At 42.8% G+C, this 18,230-nt stretch overlaps 1 protein-coding gene across 1 annotated transcript in view; it reads left to right on the top strand.

Annotated features, from left to right (window-relative positions):
* Positions 1 to 16,112: 16,112 nt before the first annotated feature.
* TLK1 (tousled like kinase 1) overlaps positions 16,113 to 18,230 on the top strand; it is a 171,466-nt gene continuing 169,348 nt past the window's right edge. The window contains exon 1 of the mRNA XM_080668804.1: positions 16,113 to 16,770. Within this exon, the coding sequence (XP_080524930.1) occupies positions 16,632 to 16,770 (139 nt within the window). The 5' untranslated portion in view covers positions 16,113 to 16,631. The remainder of the gene's footprint in view (positions 16,771 to 18,230) is intronic.

Raw genomic sequence — 18,230 nt, forward strand, 5'->3', positions numbered from 1 at the left:
CGGGGGATGCCTTATATTTCACCCAGAAGGAAACCTATAAGTAGGTCTTATTTTCGGAGGATGTCTTATTTTCGGGGAAACACGGTACATAGCACAGGTCAGCAACAATGTGGCTTTTTTCTTTCTGTTTTTGTTGTTGTTGTTGTTTGTTTTATATTGTCCATCCGAGTTTGAATCTGCAGATGCAGAGCCCACATGTATAGAGGGCCAGCTGCAAATAAAAGGTAGTAAGCAGAGCAGTTGAAGGCATGGACTTTGGCTTCAAGAAGACCTGGGTTCCAATTCTGTTTTCTTCCCTTAAGACGTGCATGCTTTGGACAAGTTCACTAATCTCTCTAAGGGTCCGCTTTCTCATTGGTAACATAAGGATAGCAAGACTACCTATTTCATTGAATTTATTGTTAGGATCAAATTAGGTAGTGCCTGGCATATGGTAAGCATTAAAGAATGCTTGCTGGTATAACATTGGTGCTATTAGTATAAAATATTTTTGTTTGAAAAATTCACTATGTTCTTGATAGGAAATGCTCCCATATCTTTTTGGCGACCTCATTCAGCAATGACTCTGAGCCTAAAAACTGCTGTATTTGCTTCACTTTGTTAGTTGAGAAGAGACAGGTTTTGGGCAAACTTTTGTTTAGTATCTTTGATACCTGTTTTTCTTTAATGACCAGTTCTGTTTCAAATTTGGTTTTCTCATTCCAGTGACTACCCCTCTACCTTCATGATGTGTAGGGTTCTGCATGCCAGGGACCCCACAACAGTGTTTGAGGTATGACTAAGGGCTTTCTGCCCCTGTCACACCAATGAAATCTGACCTCTACGTAGATGGTCACCATGATATGATATTTTTTTGGCTCAGGTATACTAACATTTATTCTAATTATTTATATGTTTATCCAAAGCCCTCAGCCCATTATGTTATTTACTAAGTACTACTACCATATTTTATACAGTCTAAAATACATTGATTTTTGCTGGGGAGTAGGGACGAGGGAAATTGGAAAAATGATATCAAAAGGTACATACTTCGATTTATAAGGTAAATAAGTACTGGAGATTAATGTACAACATGATGACTGTTGACACTGCTATATTGGTATGGTATATATGAAAGCTGCTAAGAGAGTAGATCATAAAAGTTCTCATCACAAGGAAAAAACTTTTCTTTCTTTTTTCCCCTTTCCGTTTTGGTAAAATATATGAGATGATAGATGTTAACTAAATTATTGTGGTACTCTGCATGGAGATGGCATTTAAACCTACCCAATGTGGTCCTCGACCCTGGTCCCCCACGTTAGAATCACTATGAAATCCTGGCTCTGCACCCAGAGGCTCTGATACAAGAGGGGCCTGGATTTGAGATTTCATTTTAAAAGCATCTCAGGTGATTCTAATGTGTAGCCAGGCTTAAGAACCAGGGAGAAATGGGACTGGGTAGTTGATTGTAGGAAGAGAAGGAAGGGAAGGGAAGGGAAGGGAAGGGAAGGGAAGGGAAGGGAAGGGAAGGGAAGGGAAGGGAAGGGAAGGGAAGGGAAGGGAAGGGAAGGGAAGGGAGGGGAAGGGAAGGGAGGGGAGGGGAAGGGAGGGGAGGGGAGGGGAGGGGAGGGGAGGGGAGGGGAGGGGAAGGGAGGGGAAGGGAGGGGAAGGGAGGGGAAGGGAAGGGGAGGGGAGGGGAGGGGAGGGGAGGGGAGGGGAAGGGAGGGGAAGGGAAGGGAAGGGAGGGGAAGGGGAGGGGAGGGGAGGGGAGGGGAGGGGAGGGGAGGGGAGGGGAGGGGAGGGAGTCAAGAACTGAGCATTGGTGGGCTCCAGGCATGCTCTCCCTCCAGGGAGCACAATGGGGCCATTCCCTACCCCTCTCTTTCTTCCCCCACAGGCATGTGTCCCCTAACCTCTAAGAGACCCTGTGAGACTTGCAACCAGGGAAGAAATGGTTCTTGTTTCACTGTCCTGTATGTTTTTGCTGCGGTCAATGAATTCTTGCTTGCTTTAAAAAAAAAAAAAAAGAACTGAGTCTTGGTGGGCTCCAATATTTAGTGGATCAGAAGAGGAGTCAGAAGGTCTGGCAACAGGACTCATCAAAAGAAGCCATAAAGGTAGGGGGGAAACCAGGATAGTGTCCAGAAAGCCAAATAAAGACAGAGATTCAAGGAAGAGGGAGCAGTCAGCTGAGCCAAGACTGTTGGAAGAGCTAGTAAGGATAAGAACTAAGCATTAACTGTTAATGACGTGTGTTACAAACAGAACAGGAGATAGCAAATGCCCTTCCTATTTTCTTCATTGTATATATTCATATCAAGCAAAATTGGGAGTAGTAAGATGTTCAATAAATAAAAAATAATTTAAAATGTAAAGGCAATATAATATTACTGAAAATTGTCTTCTAAATCCCCTCTTCCCTCTTTTTGTTAACATGATGACTCTAAATGAATAAATAGCCATGGAAAGTTTGAACAATTGAGAAAAAGGGAGAAAAATATTACCCATACTATATTCTTTTGTGCTAACACAAGCACCATTATTTAGTCACTCATTCACTTTCATTTAGTGAAGTCCTACTCTTTAACAGACTCTGTGCTAGGGATATACTAGTAGAAATAAGTACAAGAAAATATTTCTGCTCTTAAGTAATTCAGGACCTAATTGGGGAGATGAACACTTAAAAAAAAATAAAAAGCCAATTATAAGTGATGTAATAAAGGAGATATACAGTATACTTGTGGAATCAGAGAAGATAGAGAGCTTAATATTGCATGTTAAATGATAATTATGAAGAGCACCTTAGCAAACTAGAAAATTACTCATGTTTGTAATGTTAGTGATAAAAACAAATAGAAAATTGGGTGTAACTCATGATCACAATCATGTAAAAATGTGGTCCCCGAAGGTTTCTCAGTCAAGGAAAGGCTTGAGATGAGTCTTGGATGATGGGCCAGGGGAAAAAAAGGGAATTCTGAGCTGGAAGAAGGCATGGGTAGTGAAACCTGTTTGGCCACTGTACTAACTTTGGTGTGGCTGCAGTGTGGGATTCCCACGAGGGAGGAACCAGGCATAAAACTGGAAAGATGGGCAGGTGACAAGATAAAAAAGATTAAAAGAGAATCCAATAGGCTGTGCTAGAAAATTTGAAAATGTTCCAGTCACTTATGAATAGCCACAGAACCACAGATTAATTTTAAAGTGGAAAAGCATGTTCAGATTTGGCATAACAAATATAACCTCAGCAGCTGAACAGAAGGGGGCTGAAATTGAAAGCAGGAACACTAGTTAGTAAGCTTTTGCAATAATTTAGGTGGGAAATGATAGAGACAATGGCAGAAGAATGGATGGATGGATGGATGGATGGATTGATTTATAGATGGATGGGGATGAATTAAAAGGGCTCTTTGTTTTAGGAGACAGTGTGGATTTAGGGAATGGTAAGTGATGAGGGTATGGGGAGTGAGGAGTGGGGAAAAATAAGAATGACTCTCAGATCCCTGGTTTGAATAATTGAATTCCTATTTTTGTTCTCATCCCTGGCCACCTTTCTATGCAAGATAACAAATAGAAGAGGAAGACATTGAATATTCTGGAGCTCGGGATAAATGTGTGGGCTGGAGATACAGATTTAAGAGTCACCATTACATGTGAGATTCTTGGGAGTCATACCAATGGAAGAGACTGGGTAAAACATTACCAGCATCTCAGAAGCCTCCCTCATATACCCTCAAGAGTAATCCCTGTCCTGATTTTTAACACTATAGAATGGTTTTGCCTTTTCTTGAACTTTATATAAAAGGAATTACATAGTATGTTATCTTTTGTGCCTGTCTTTTGTTCAACATTATGTTTGTACAATTCATCTGTGTTACTGTGTATAGTTGTGATTTGTTAATTCTCATTTCTATGTAGTGTTCCCTTGTGTGAATGTTCCACAATGTATTTATTCTGGTGGGCATCTGGGTAGGTTCTGGTCTGGAGATATTATGAACAGTGCTGCTTTATGGACATTCATGTACATGTTCTTTGATAAATATGTGTATGCATTTCTGTTAGAAATTTACCTAAAAATGGAACTGATGGGTCATAAAATATGTTTATGTTTAGCATTGGTAATTACTGCCCTGGGGAGAGGGCCTAAGCTGTCAGTCGGACATCCCCCAAGGGCTCCCAGACTGTGAGAGGGTGCAGGCTGGGCTAAGGGACGCCCCCCCCCCCCCCCCCCCGAGTGCATGAATTTCGTGTACTGGGCCTCTACTATCATAAATAATAAAGAGCTAATATGCTAATTAGACCGAACAGCAGAACAACGGTCCGGATGACTTTACAGATGAAGCCAGGGCTGTGAGGGCCGAGGCAGCAGCCAGGGCTACTAGGGCCTACCCTTGCATGAATTTTGTGCATTGGAACTCTAGTATATATATATATATTGATTTATATATATATATATATATATATATATATATATATATTAATAAAAGTGTAACATTAATTAGACCGGACAGCTGAACAACCTTCTGGACATCATTCCAGTCATACTTCCTGACGAAGCCATGTGGCGGGACTGAGGCAGAGGTGGTGAGGGGCGATCAGGCAGGCAGGTGAGCAGTTACGGGCGATCAGGCAGACAGTCAGAGGGGTTAGAGGCAATCAGGCAGGCAGGCAGAATGGTTAGGGGTGATCAGGCAGGCAGGTGAGTGGTTAGGGGCAATCAGGCAGGCAGGCAGACAAGTGGTTAGAAGCCAGCGGTCCTGGATTGTGAGAGGGTGCAGGCCAAGCTGAGGGACCTCCCCCCATGCACGAATTGCATGCACCAGGCCTCTAGTGTGTGTGTGTGTGTGTGTGTGTGTGTGTGTGTGTGTGTGTGTATTTCAGAGAAGAAGGAAAAGGGAGAGAGAGATAGAAACATCAGTGATGAGAGAGAATCATTGATCAGTTGCCTTCTGCACACCCAACACTGGGGATTGAGGCCCAAACCCAGGCATGTGCCCTGACCAGGAATTGAACTGTAACCTCCTGGTTCAAAGGTCAACACTCAACCACTGAGCCACACTGGCTGGGCAGGAATACATTTTTTAAAGGGCTCTTAATCCATATTTTTAAATTGCTTTCAAAATATTATCATCTATAATAATAAAAGCATAATATGCTAATTAGACCAGACGTCCTTCTGGACATCCTTCTGGAGGAAGCCGTGGCAATGGGGGCCAAGGCAGAGGCGGCAGAGGTGGCAGATGTCCCTGGCCGCGGCGGTGGTGGGGGCCGAGCCCCTTGCACGAATTTGGTGCATCAGGCTTCTAGTTAGAAATAAAATCTCAATATAACTTTAAGGTTACTATAGTTCTGTTAGCATTTTAGACTTAGCATCAATTCATCTCTCATTATTAGTGTTTATTTTAACTTGTATCTATAGCTAAAGTCTTTTAGACATCTCCACCAACTCTATCTTCCAAATCACAAACTTTTTTTAAAATTAAGTGATTCATGATTTTATGATTCATCAAACTGTGTCAAATCCATGGGAGAGTGTTTCTGATATACTTTTTTTTGCTGGTTACCAATAAAATTAATACTTTATTTGACTTAATTAGAAAGTTTCTTTTCTGCATGTTGAGTAGTAGGTGACTTAGTTTTACTAAGGAAAATTATTTTTAGTTACTAGTGTCCTTGTCCTCTTTCAACATATCTCAACCCATATAGCAAGGAGCAGTCTATGATAAATTAAAATATGCTATTTTAGGAGGGATCCGAAAGTGTGTTGAAGCCTCCAAACAAGGAAAAAAGCAAAGATTGAGCTAGGAGCTCAAGACTACATGAAACTGAAGATATATATATCTTCAAAATCACTTTATATATATATATGCACATATATATACTGATATATATACATATACATATACACACACACACACACACATATAGATAGATAGATAGATAGATAGATAGATAGATAGATAGATAGAGTGCCTTAAGTTAGTATATGGAATAGATCCAATAGATAAGTTTTGAATCTTGAAAAGGTAATAATAATTTAGATCACTTTCTTTCCTTTTCTTTCTTTTTATTTTAAATTGATTTTAGAGTGAGAGGAAGGGAAAAGGTGAGAAACATTGATGTGAGAGAGAGAAACAGCTATCTGTTGCCTCCTGCACATGCCCCAACCTGTGGATCAAACCTGCAATCTAGGTTTGTATCCTGATCAGGAATCAAACCTGTGACCTTTCTGTGCATGGGACGACACGCCAATGAACTGAGCCACATTGGCCAGGGCTAGATCACTTTTTGATGCACTTCAAGGCCCAGCTAAAATTACTCCCCATTTAGGGAGCCTGAAATGTGATCTCCCATCCTCTACATTCTCCCATTTGTCTATACTTCACTTCTAGTGTGGATCATTTTCTACTCTGCATGGTAGTCATTTGCCTGATTATTCTTTGCTCACCACCTCTAAGCTCCACGTCTGACTCACCTCTGCACTCCCATAGCACCTGGCAAATCAAATTTCTCTACCCAAGGTAAGTGCTCTACAAGGGTTCCTGAAATAAACGTTTATCAGTTCATAACTATTTTCAGAACCGATGTATATATCAGTTATAAATAAACAACTTTCTTGACTAAGTGCCGAAAATGAACAATAGTTAAGTAGATAAATACTTAACTTTCTCATAGTGGCAATTTTAGAAATTTCATTGTAAGTCTTAAGACTTTGTTTTCTTCACTTCTTTTTTTTTTTATCTTATTTTTTATTTTTATTTTTTTATTTTTATTTTTAAAAATAAATCTTTATTGTTCAGATTATTACAGGTGTTCCTCTTTTTCCCCCCATAGCTTCCCTCCACCTGATTCCCCACCCCATGCCATGCCCTTACCACCCTCCACTGTCTTCATCCATAGGTGTAAGCTTTTTGTCCAATCTCTTCCCACACCCCTCACACCCCCTCCCCCCTGAGAATTGTCAGTCCACTCCCTTTCTATGTCCCTGATTCTATTATATTCACCAGTCCATTCTGTTCTTCAGATTTTTTATTCACTTGATTTTTAGATTCACTTGTTGGTAGGTATGTATTTGATGTCATTTTGTTGTTCATAATTTTTATCTTTACCTTTTTCTTCTTCTTCCTCTTCTTAAAGAACACCCTTCAGCATTTCATGTAATCCTGGTTTGGTGGTGATGAACTCCTTTAGCTTTTTCTTGTCTGTGAAGCTCTTTATCTGACCTTCAACTCTGAATGATAGCTTTGCTGGGTAGAGTAATCTTGGTTGTAGGTTCTTGCTGTTCATTACTTTGAATATTTCTTGCCACTCCCTTCTGGCCTGCATAGTTTCTGCCGAGAAATCAGCTGACAGTCGTATGGGTGCTCCCTTGTAGGTAACTAACCGTTTTTCTCTTGCTGCTTTCAAGATTCTCTCTTTGTCTTTTGCCCTTGGCATTTTAATTATGATGTGTCTTGGTGTGGTCCTCTTTGGATTCCTCTTGTATGGGGTTCTGTGTGCTTCCTGAACTTGTAAGTCTATTTCTTTCACCAGGTAGGGAAAGTTTTCTGTCATTATTTCTTCTAATAGGTTTTCAATATTTTGCTCTCTCTCTTCTTCTGGCACCCCAAAAATTCGGATGTTGGTACGCTTAAAGTTGTCCCAGAGGCTCCTTACACTATCTTCATATTTTTGGATTTTTCCTTTTTGTTTTTCTGGTTGGGTGTTTTTTGTTTCCTCATATTTCAGATCTTTGGTTTGATTCTTGGGGTAAGTTGATCTACAGTTGAGTTTCTGTATATTCTTTATTTCAGACAGTGTATGCTTAATTTCTGACTGGTCCTTTCCCATTTTTTTGGTATTCTCATTAAGATCCTTAAAGGTCTCACTAAGATCCTCAGCAGTTTTTAGAAGATTCTTGAGTAACCTTATAAATGTGGTTCTGAACTCTATGTCGTCCAGTAGTTTGCTTTCTTCCATTTCTCTCATTCGTGACATGTTTCTTTGTCTCCGCATTTTGCTGCTTCCTTGTGTTGATGGAGTGGCTTTGTGTGATAGGTGACCTATAGGGGCCAGTAGCTCAGCCTCCCCAATCACCTGAGGTGGATACTCTTGGTGCACCCCTTTGTAGGCTGAGTGCACAGTCTTGTTTTAGTTAAGCCTTGATTGCTGTTGGTACACTGGGAGGAACTGACCTCCAGGCCAATTGGCTGTGAGGGCCCGCTGTGTCTATATTGGAAGAACTGCTGCGCTGGAGACACGCTTATGGGGCAGGACTTGTTTCAGTGGGGCTTTGGTGCTCACTGAGTCTGCCTCTTGAATGTGTCACTTATGGATGTGAGGAGTTGAAATCTGGTGTCTCACTCTGACCAATAGGTACACTGGCTTCTGGATCTCCAATGGGGTGCAGGTCAGCTACTGTCTGAGGCCACCCAGCAGGCGCTACAGCGAGAACTGCAGTTTTCTCCTCTTTGCTTGGGGTTTGGAGGTTTTGGAGCTGTCTGACCCGGGCTGCAAGTTTGCTAGGTTAAGCTGCAATAGGGCAGACCATTCATATGCTAAAGCCGCTGCTTGGAGCTTGGGTGGGTTCGTAGATTGTGCAGGGCGGGGTCTCAGGGTGTGACTAGGCTAGGGCGTGGCAAACAGCGATGGCTGCCAGTAAGCCGGCTCTGCGGCTCTGAGTCTCCGACCGTGTCCCTGCGTCCTGCGCCCAGCACAGTAAACAATTATTCCTGCATGCAGCCCTGCAAGCAAGCCTCCCTCACTTTCCGACCCCACGGCAGACAGTCCAGCTTCTCCCCGTAGGAGTTTGGGTCCCCAGCGTCTCCCCAGAAACTGGAGTTCGGAGTAATCGGGAGCTTATCTCCCTTCGGGTTGAAAACAGCAGTGCTCCCGATTCGCGCGTCTCCGTACCTCAGCTTTTCCGTGCTTGTGCACCCCTCAATGCTGTTTGCTCTTTCCTTCTAGTTGTAGAACTTCCACTCAGCCAGCTTTCCCGTGGTTCTGGGTGATAGACGTTTTGTCTTTTAGTTGTAGTTTTGAAATTGTTGTGCGAGGCAGCAGTTTAGGTGTTTACCTACGCTGCCATCTTGGATCCTCCTTTCTTCACTTCTTACATTAAGAAACCACCATTGATTTCCCCTTATATTAACAACATTTTCCTTTAAAAAAATAGCTTTTCTCATTTTCTTATAAAATAACAAATTTATTTCCCTTTAAATATTTGTACCAGTATATAAATATTTAGAGTCACAAATGCCAGTTTATTTTTTCTAAAAAAATGTTTTTTAGCTTTTTATTGCTAAGTGTACAGTGTGATGAGTTTTCACGAACTGATCACACACTTCTAACCAGCACCTGCAATAAGAAACAGATTATTATTTGCATCTCAGAAACTCCCCTCTGGTTTCATGGTGACATTTTGACTTCTTTTTTGGGGGGAAAGGGGAAGGAATTCTCATCAATATCTGGCATTTTTGTTTCCAAGTTTTTAAATATATATGAGGTTATATATGTCTCTACTTATTTTTGCCATGTATCTAACTAAGACACTTTAGCACTTAAATTATATTAAGCACTTTTGTAAGTCTTTAAACTAGGCAGTTGGAAAGATATTGTCCAAAACCAAGGATGTTTGATATTTATTTTTATGAAAAGAAACTTCAATTTCTTTGCCTTAAAAAATCCTGTTGCAAAAATGAAGTCCAGCCTAAGGTTTTGGGAATTTCTGTTCTCCCCTATGATGTGATGAATTTATATTTTTTGTATGATTTCATCAGTAAAATTTAGGATGAGTGAAGTAGAACACTAGATTACAATTGGTTTTTATGTTTTTTAAGTAACTTTTCTAAGTAGGTTGCTTTGTTAAGAGATATGTTGTTGATTTTAAATCTGCTATATGAGCACTGTTTGCTTGCTGTACTTTGTTTTTGTAAACATTTTGTAACACCCATGTCCTGGAGGACAGCTTCTAGTGCACTTTGGGGGAGGTAATATTATCCTAAAGTTAATTATAATTTTTTAACCTCAGGCAAAATGAATCAGTTTTGAGAATCTAGTAATTCCAGTTTTTGTTATATACAGACCAAGGTTCCCCTCCCCCCGCCTCTTACCACCCAAATGAGTTGATAAACCTGAAGAAAACCATTTCCATTGAAAGAGAACAGATGAAATGTAACCTAGCCTATTATGCACAAAACTCTGGAACTATCTCTACAGGGATTTGGAAACCTAAATCTTCAAGCAGTAGCTTTGTGAATTGAACAGGGCAAGTAAAACAAAATCAGTGAGATGAGAATTCTTTATAATCCAATACAATTAAATCAGTTGTCTAAGCATTTATTTAAACACACACACACACACACACACACACACACACACACACGCACGCACACCTATTGAGATGGCCTGGCCCATGTGGCTCAGTTGGTTGAGCATCATTTCATGCACCTATAGGTCACTGGTTAAATTCCCAGTCAGGGCACATGCCTGGGTTGCCGGTAGGGGGCATGCAGAAGGCAGCCAATTTATGGTTCTCTCTCCTGGATGTTTCTCTCTCTCTCTTCCTTCCTTCTCTCTCTAAAACCAATAAAAACATATTTAAAATAAACTATTGAGGTGACACGTTATGTTGGTAGGATAAGCATCTTGAGAACACCTATCTGTGTATATACATGTGAACAGAGAAGAAAATCAAATCTGGGAGTAAATCCAGGCAAAGGCGACAAGGTAGGCATCTTAGTTTACTCTGATAAAAAGGCCCAGAACTCCTCATTTCCTAAACATTTGTAAGGCAATATCACACACATATAAGAGTAGATCTAATACATTCATATAGTTTAAAGAAACAGAATAAGACAAACATACTCCCATCCCACTTAACAAGTAGTGCGTTTGTTGATGCTCTTGAAGCCCCTGTGGGTGCTCCATGATCACATCCCCTTTTTTCCCCGATGGAAGTACCCACTCTGACTTTGGCTTCTCATTCCCTTATTTTTCTAGTTTTGCCATGTTTATATTCTCAAACAATTTATTATTTAGTTTTGAATGTTTTTTTAAGTTGTTTTTGTTAATTTCCTCTTTGGGTTGTTCTTTTCATGCGTTACACTTAGCACTTTATTTATTGGTTCATTGATTATTAATTCTCACCCGAGAATATTTTCCCATTGATTTTTAGAGACAGTGGAAGGGAGGGGGAGAGACAGAGAGAGAGAAACATTGATGTGAGAGAGACACATCAGTTGATTGCCTCCCACACGCACCCCGACCAGAGCCATGGATTGAGCCTGCAACAGAGGTATATACCCTTGAACAGAATCGAACCCAAGACTTTTCAGTCTGTGGGCCTAGCTCTATCCACTGAACCAAATCGGCTAGGGTTAGTTTTGAATGTTTTTAAATGGAACCAAACCGACTTCACCCTTCTTTAATGTTTTCTTTTAAATTAACATTGTGCTTATGAGCATTTTAATTGTTGCATGGTATCCATGTAAATATACATAATTCTATTTATTCATTTTCTTGTGGATGGACTTTTGGATGGTTTCATTTTGGGCTGCTACAAACAGTAGTGGATATGGATATACTTGTTCTTATCTCCTAACACAATGAGAATTCCTCCAGGATATATTATTTGGAATGGAATTGCCAGGTCATAATATCTTCAACTTTACCAGGTAGTAAAGTACCTCATTAATTATTTTTTTGCTTAGTTTGAAAGGCTGGGGTTGCCAAATTTAGCAAATAAAAATATAGGACACTCAGTTAAATTTGAATTTCACATAAACAACAGACAGGGTAATTTTTTTTTAGTATAAGTATGATCCATGAAAAATTTATATTTCATCTGGCAACTCTAACAAGGTCAATAAACTTTACCAAGTCACAAATATTGGGCAATGAAGGGTCAGAGTGAGCCGGGGGGTTGGGGGGTAGAGTGTTTGGTCCTTTCTTCCTCTGCTAGAGTGGCCTACCCAGTTGTTTACCAGCAGGTTAGCTCAGGGGGCTCAAGTGCTTGCTAACTAGCTACATGGTTAATTGATTGGCTCAACAAACATGTATTCAGCACTGACGGTATCCAGGCAGGAGCTAGATGTTGGGAATACAATTGAAAACATGATAAACAGGTCCTTGCCCTCCTTAGGTTTAGCCAAGATGGAGAAATGGAGGTTAATAAGGTAATGATCTTTGTCTATGGGAACAGTGGTGTGCTGGTGAGGAAGCCTGGATTTGTAGCTTTTGTTGACTTTGGAATCATAAATACACTTTTTATGGCCAGTTTCAAACTACCAATGTGACATCATTGAACTGAGCTGGGAGAGATGTACACAATCTGCTCTCTGGGCAGTATGAACTAGCTCCAGCATTCCACTGTATGGGGGAGGACTTAAAAGGACACTTCATCCAGTCTCTGGGCTCATTTCCGGTTGGTTTATGGGGAGGGGCTTAGGCATTATTTCCTTAAATGTAGAAGGAATCAAATGCTAAGAGGTATAAAAGACATTTGTTATATTTATAATATTGGATGCTTGGTAAATATTTTTACCAAGGTATATAAATAGAAAAGAGCCTAATAAACATAGTTGTAAATTACGATGATTTATCTACAGATCAGGGCTCATAGCTCCCCTTTTGCATATGACCTTCTACATGGAGACACTTGAAGACCTCTCCTGCATTGCTCCCTCACCTGTATCCCAGCTCAGTAATCCTCATCATTCATTCATTACGCAAACGTTGACAGAGCCCTTGGTTTCTGCCACACACTGTACTAGGGCTTGAGTCCCTGCCATCATGGAGCACTCGATTCACAGAAAGAACACTTTCCTCTCCTCAGTTCTTTCGAGGCAGGTTTACTGCACTCTCTCTCCTTTCACTTGCTCAGTTCACTCCTGTTTTCATGCTGACTTTCTTTCTGGAAATAGTTCCCCCAAGAAAGCTTGTCACAACCTTTTTCCAATCATCTTTTCTTGAGATTTCTTCTTCATCACAGAGTGGCAAGTGTTCCTTTCTATCTGAATCAGAACTCTCCTGACTTTTCTGTATCTTTTCTCATTGTGCAAGCTATCACTCTAACAAGTATTTTTTGAATGCTTATGTACTAATCAATGTGCAAGGTGTGGGGGAGCCTCTACTTACCACTTCACTGTTTTCATTAATCATTTTATAAAATCATGTATTCACACAATTTGTGTTCAGGCCCTTTTAAAACTTAAATTACTTAAGAAATACAGGACTTGCCCTGGCTGGCGTGACTTGGTTGGGTGTCATCCTGTGCACTGAAAGGTTGCAGGTTTGATTCTGGGTTTTTGGGCTGGATCCCCGGTAGGGAACATGCAGAAGGCAGCCTATCAATGTTTTTCTCCCTCTCCCTTCCTCTCTCTATACAAAATTAAAAAAAAAATCAATAAAAAAGTCTTAAAAAGAAAAGAAATATAAGATTCATTGTACAAAAATTTTTAAAGCATAAAGGAGGAAAGAATGAGTTGATTTGACAACTCACAAATAGCCATTATTAACTTTTTGGGTTGCATTCATGTAGTCATTTGTTATGTATACTTACAAATTGGGATCATACCCATTTTTTCATTTACTATTGTGTGAACATTTTATCTTTTTCAGTGTTCTTTGAAGACATGATTTTAAATGATGGCATGACATTTCTTTTTCAGGCTAAGCCACGCACGATTTATTTAATTAGTTCCCTGTTGCTGGCAGTAGCCTTTTTATAAGTAAGTTAGTGTTGACTATCTTTATCTTAAGCTACAAGAAAGCCAGAATCGATCATTTAATTGTCCTTCCTCAGCAGCATTCATAACAAAAATATAGCTAAAGTAATTGAATTAAGTATATGCTGTGATCCTCTAGTTACCATTTAAAATAAAAGGAGTCAGTCTGCATACGAAATAACCCAGATTTGTATAAAGGTAACCAGAAGCTCTGGAGAGAGTTGGAAGATCACCTACCATCTGTCTTGGTGAGAGGAGCCGAGCTTTGTTTTAGATCTTGGAATTGTTAGGAGTTTTAGGAAACACCTAAAACTTTACTTCTTTTTTGAACCAAGGATTGTTACCTGCTGGGACTAATACCCAGATCTCTTGACTTCCTTCCTGTCTGTGCTCTTTTCACCATAATCAGCTGACTAAGCTAAGTCTTAAAATACAGAAAGAGTATATTTACATACATTTACCTACATGTTGTTATAGAAACTGTTTCCCCTTCTAATGTATGTACTTGGGTAAAAAAAAAAATCTAATGGTAAGGTTCTATGGATGTATTCAAGAGAAAGCTTGTAATAGTCAAAAAAGTGGAAATAACACAAATGTCCATCAACAGGTGAATGGATAAGTGTGGTATATTCACACAATGGGATACTCAGAAATAAAAAGAAATGCATTATTGATAAATACAGCAATGTAGATGAATCTCAAAATAATTATGTTGAGTAAAAAAAGCCACACAAAAGAGTATAAATTGTATGATTCCACTTATCTAAAATTTTGGAAAATGCAAACTAATCTAAGTGACAGAAAGCAGATCTGTGGTTACTTGGGAATGGGAGTGGAGTGGAAGGTGATCCTTAAAAGAGTATAGGGCCCTAGCTGGTTTGGCTCAGTGGATACAGCATCCGCCTGTGGACTCAAGAGTCCCAGGTTCTATTCCAGTCAAGGGCACAAGCCGGGGTTGTGGGCTCTATCCCTAGTGGGGAGTGTGCAGGAGGCAGCTGATCAATGATTCTCATCATTTATGTTTCTCTCTCTCTCCCCCTCTCTGAAATCAATAAAACTATATTTTTTAAAAATGGTATAGGAAACTTTGGAGGCTGATGGATACACTCATTATCTTGGTTGTAGAAATAGTTTCAGGAGTATGTACACGTCAAAACTTACCAAATTGTACATTTTAAATTTGTGCAGCTTACGTATGTCAATTAAATTTCCCTGAAGTTTAATTTGTGAGATCTACCTATTAAGTTTGAAAAACAGAACAAGACTAGAAACTCGCTGAAGAATCTGAAGCCTAAGAAAACTAAAATTACTTCTGCAGATAAGTGACAACCACGGTTCTATTCTAGTATGATAGTTTATCTGAACAGAACATTACTGTGAGAAATGCAAAGTCATAAAAATAAGAAATGACACTTTTGTCCACCCCCCCCCGCCCCCTGTAATCTTGCCATTTCCTCATGCCTGTACAGTTGCTTTATAGCATAATCTTTTTGTTCTATTCAAGTTGGTTTTTTAAAGAGAGCAATAACCTTGTTGTATTTTTCCTGAACGATTAGACTGCTCTTTTATGTACAAGATGCCCAGTCTCTGGTGTCTTGTACGTACGTGGGTGTGCAGAAAGCTACACTGTATAAATTTAAGCAAATGCTGTTATTTTGCCTTGGGGTTTTGTAGTCAGGACTCAGCAGCGGCACTGGAAACGAACTGGAAAGGGAACTTTCTAGAAACCATGCCCTTTCTACAAGATGAACATTGGCTAGTTTCCTTAAATATGTGAATTCAGTAATCAAATTTGTCTATTTAGATTTTCCACTTATTGCTTTAAAATAAATAAGTGCTATACCACACATATGGTGCACAACACCGGAAAAGATTCTATTTCAGAAAACAAAGTTTTTATTTTTATTTCAACACGCCACCCCCAACTTATTTTCTTAGCTTTTTTCGGTAAGGACTCCCATTCTGCAGACGGGGAGACGCACATTTGTTCGTGTTTTTTTGCACAGTACAGATGGGTAGGAAAGAAGCAACTCTCAACTTTTCAGTTCCATTTTGAGAAATGATCACATCGACCTCCTGACAATCGACAGCCCAGCGAGAGCGGCAGCAGTTCTCCCCAGGCAGGGTGTGGGTCGGGATCCAGGCGCGCTGCCGCGGCGGCGGAGTAGTCAGGTGGCAGCGGGAGCCGGAGCCAGCGCGGCGCGGCGGGGAGCGTGCGGGGCGCGCCTCCCTCCGGCCGGCGCGAGGAGGTGGCCCAGCGCCCGGGAGTCCGCCGGCCCGGGGCTCCCGCGCCGCGCCGCGATCCGCGGGTGCGCCAGGGGCGCCCGCATCTCTTCCCTCGCGCGCTCCCTCCCTCCCCACGCCCGCCCCCACCCCCTGGCACGTCCCTCCCCCACGCCTGCTCCCGCGGCCGCCGCCGCTACCGGAGGCACAGGAGCCTCGCGATAGTGTTTGCACAAGCGGCGCGTGACGCCGCCGCCGCCTGTAACTGATGCAGAGGTTACCCCGCCGCCTCAGCCGCCACCCACAGCCCGCCGCCGCCGCCACCCCGGCGACGCCGGGGGCCGACGCACTGCAGAGGTGCCGGCAGGTTCCGCCCGCGGAAGTCTCCTCGCCCGGCGCTGCCCGCGCTCCGACGCCGGCACCGGCGGACGCCCCCTCGACGCCTCCGCCGCCGCGCTCTTTCCCTCCGCCTCTTCTCCGGCGCGCCCGCCAGCTCCCTCGCTTCTCCCCCCTTCCCTCCTCCCCGTCCCCTCTCCTCCCCTCACCTCTTCCCTCTCCACCTCCCCCCTCCTCGGCTTCCTTCCCCCATCCCCTCGCCTCTCCCCTCCCTGCCCTCGCTCTCTCTCTCGCCCTCAGCGCGGCCCCCGCCATGACGGAGGCGGGTGCCGGTGCCGTTGCCGCCGCTGCCGTCGCAGGGGGGGAGTCGGGTTCCCAGAAAGTAGCTTGATGAGTGTCCAAAGTAGCAGTGGAAGTTTGGAGGGGCCGCCATCTTGGTCCCAGCTCTCCACGTCTCCAACCCCGGGCTCGGCGGCGGCGGCCAGGTCCCTGCTGAATCACACGCCGCCATCCGGGAGGCCCAGGGAAGGTAAGTGCCGTCGCGCCCGCGCCCGCTCGAGGGCCTCCCCTCCCGCGCCGGGGCCCCCGCGCCCCCCGCTCTCTTCCCCTCGACCCCGGGGTGGGGGATGGTGGCGAGGTGGACGCGAGGCCGCCCGGCTCCGGGGAGGTGGTGCGCTGGCTGTGGGTGGTGGTTCGCGGGTGGCGAAGGAGACGGGCGAGGGGCTGTGCGCCGGCTGGAGGGGACGGGGCGAGGCGCGGCGCACAGACTCGCCTGGGGTTCTTCGGAGCCAGTCCTCCAGGGTGGGAAGGCTCCCCCCGGACGCGAGCTCCTTTCTGCTCCATTTGCTAGTACACTCAGTACTCTTAACCTCCTGGCCTCCGGTCTCTGGTGGGTTTTCCCTCCCGTTGAAGCATTCATCCCCGAGCCCCCTCCCCTTCCCTCGCGCACTCCTCCCATAGAGGCGGTCCTCGCTCCGAGCTCTGCTGCTCAGGACCTGGAGGATGGCCCTCGTTTGCAGGGTCTCTGCCCTTTGAGGAGCGCCGCTGAAATTATCAAAGCCGACTTTGATCCCTTGCCTGGCTCCCTGGAGCAATTGAAAGGAGAGACTGTCTGGGGTGCAGGCTTTTAACACCACCCCTTCAGATGGTTGCAACTTTCCTTCACCATCACCTCCCGGTGTTTGTACGTTATCTCGTTACTGCAAGTAGGCTACTGTTCTTCTCTGACAGGGTCGTGGGTTTTGTGGGAAATATCTGTGTAAAGGTTACTGCAACACGCACCCGATCGGTTACAATTGTTTTCTAAGTTTTTGGCTTCTTGCATGCAAGTGTGCTGCCACCAGATGTAGCAGTTACCCAGCTAGTAAGACACCGGAGTGCTTTTTACTGAAATTTCAACTTGCTGTATTTAACTTTAAGTATACCACATAGAATGAAATTTGGGAGAACACGCATTTATGGGGGAAGAATAAATGTGCATGGAATCGCGTTTAAGGCTCTTTTGTCTGGAAAACGTTGAGCGGTATTCATCAGCAATTGGGAAATGGGTTGTTCATTCCCAGTTGTGTCACACAAGGAGATTGTAGCCACCTTTAAAACACACACACACACACACACACACACCAAACAACCGTCTGGCAGTCCAATAGTCTAGTGAATCATTTAAAGAAACCAAGAGCTTTGATTTATGTAGGAATCGGTGGGATTGATTTATTTAGAAAATATTTTCAGTTTTTACTAAAAGCCTTGACAATTGTTAATCAAGTGTTTTGTGCCCTGAATCCACTGGTTCCGGCAGAGCATTCTTTGTCATTTTGTTCCTGCGAGCATGTGTGAAAGTGACAATAGGCTCAAAGATTGGCATGAATTTGCTCTAGAAAATTCATGGTAAGGTTTGATTTATGGCATCCATTAAACATGCTGAATACATTGACAGACATTTTCCTCTTTCCATTTCACCCCCAACACTGAGTTCTGATTATTAGAAGA

Source organism: Plecotus auritus, assembly GCF_963455305.1.
Source record: "Plecotus auritus genome assembly, chromosome: 5".
In the NCBI taxonomy this organism is placed as follows: Eukaryota; Metazoa; Chordata; class Mammalia; order Chiroptera; family Vespertilionidae; genus Plecotus; species Plecotus auritus.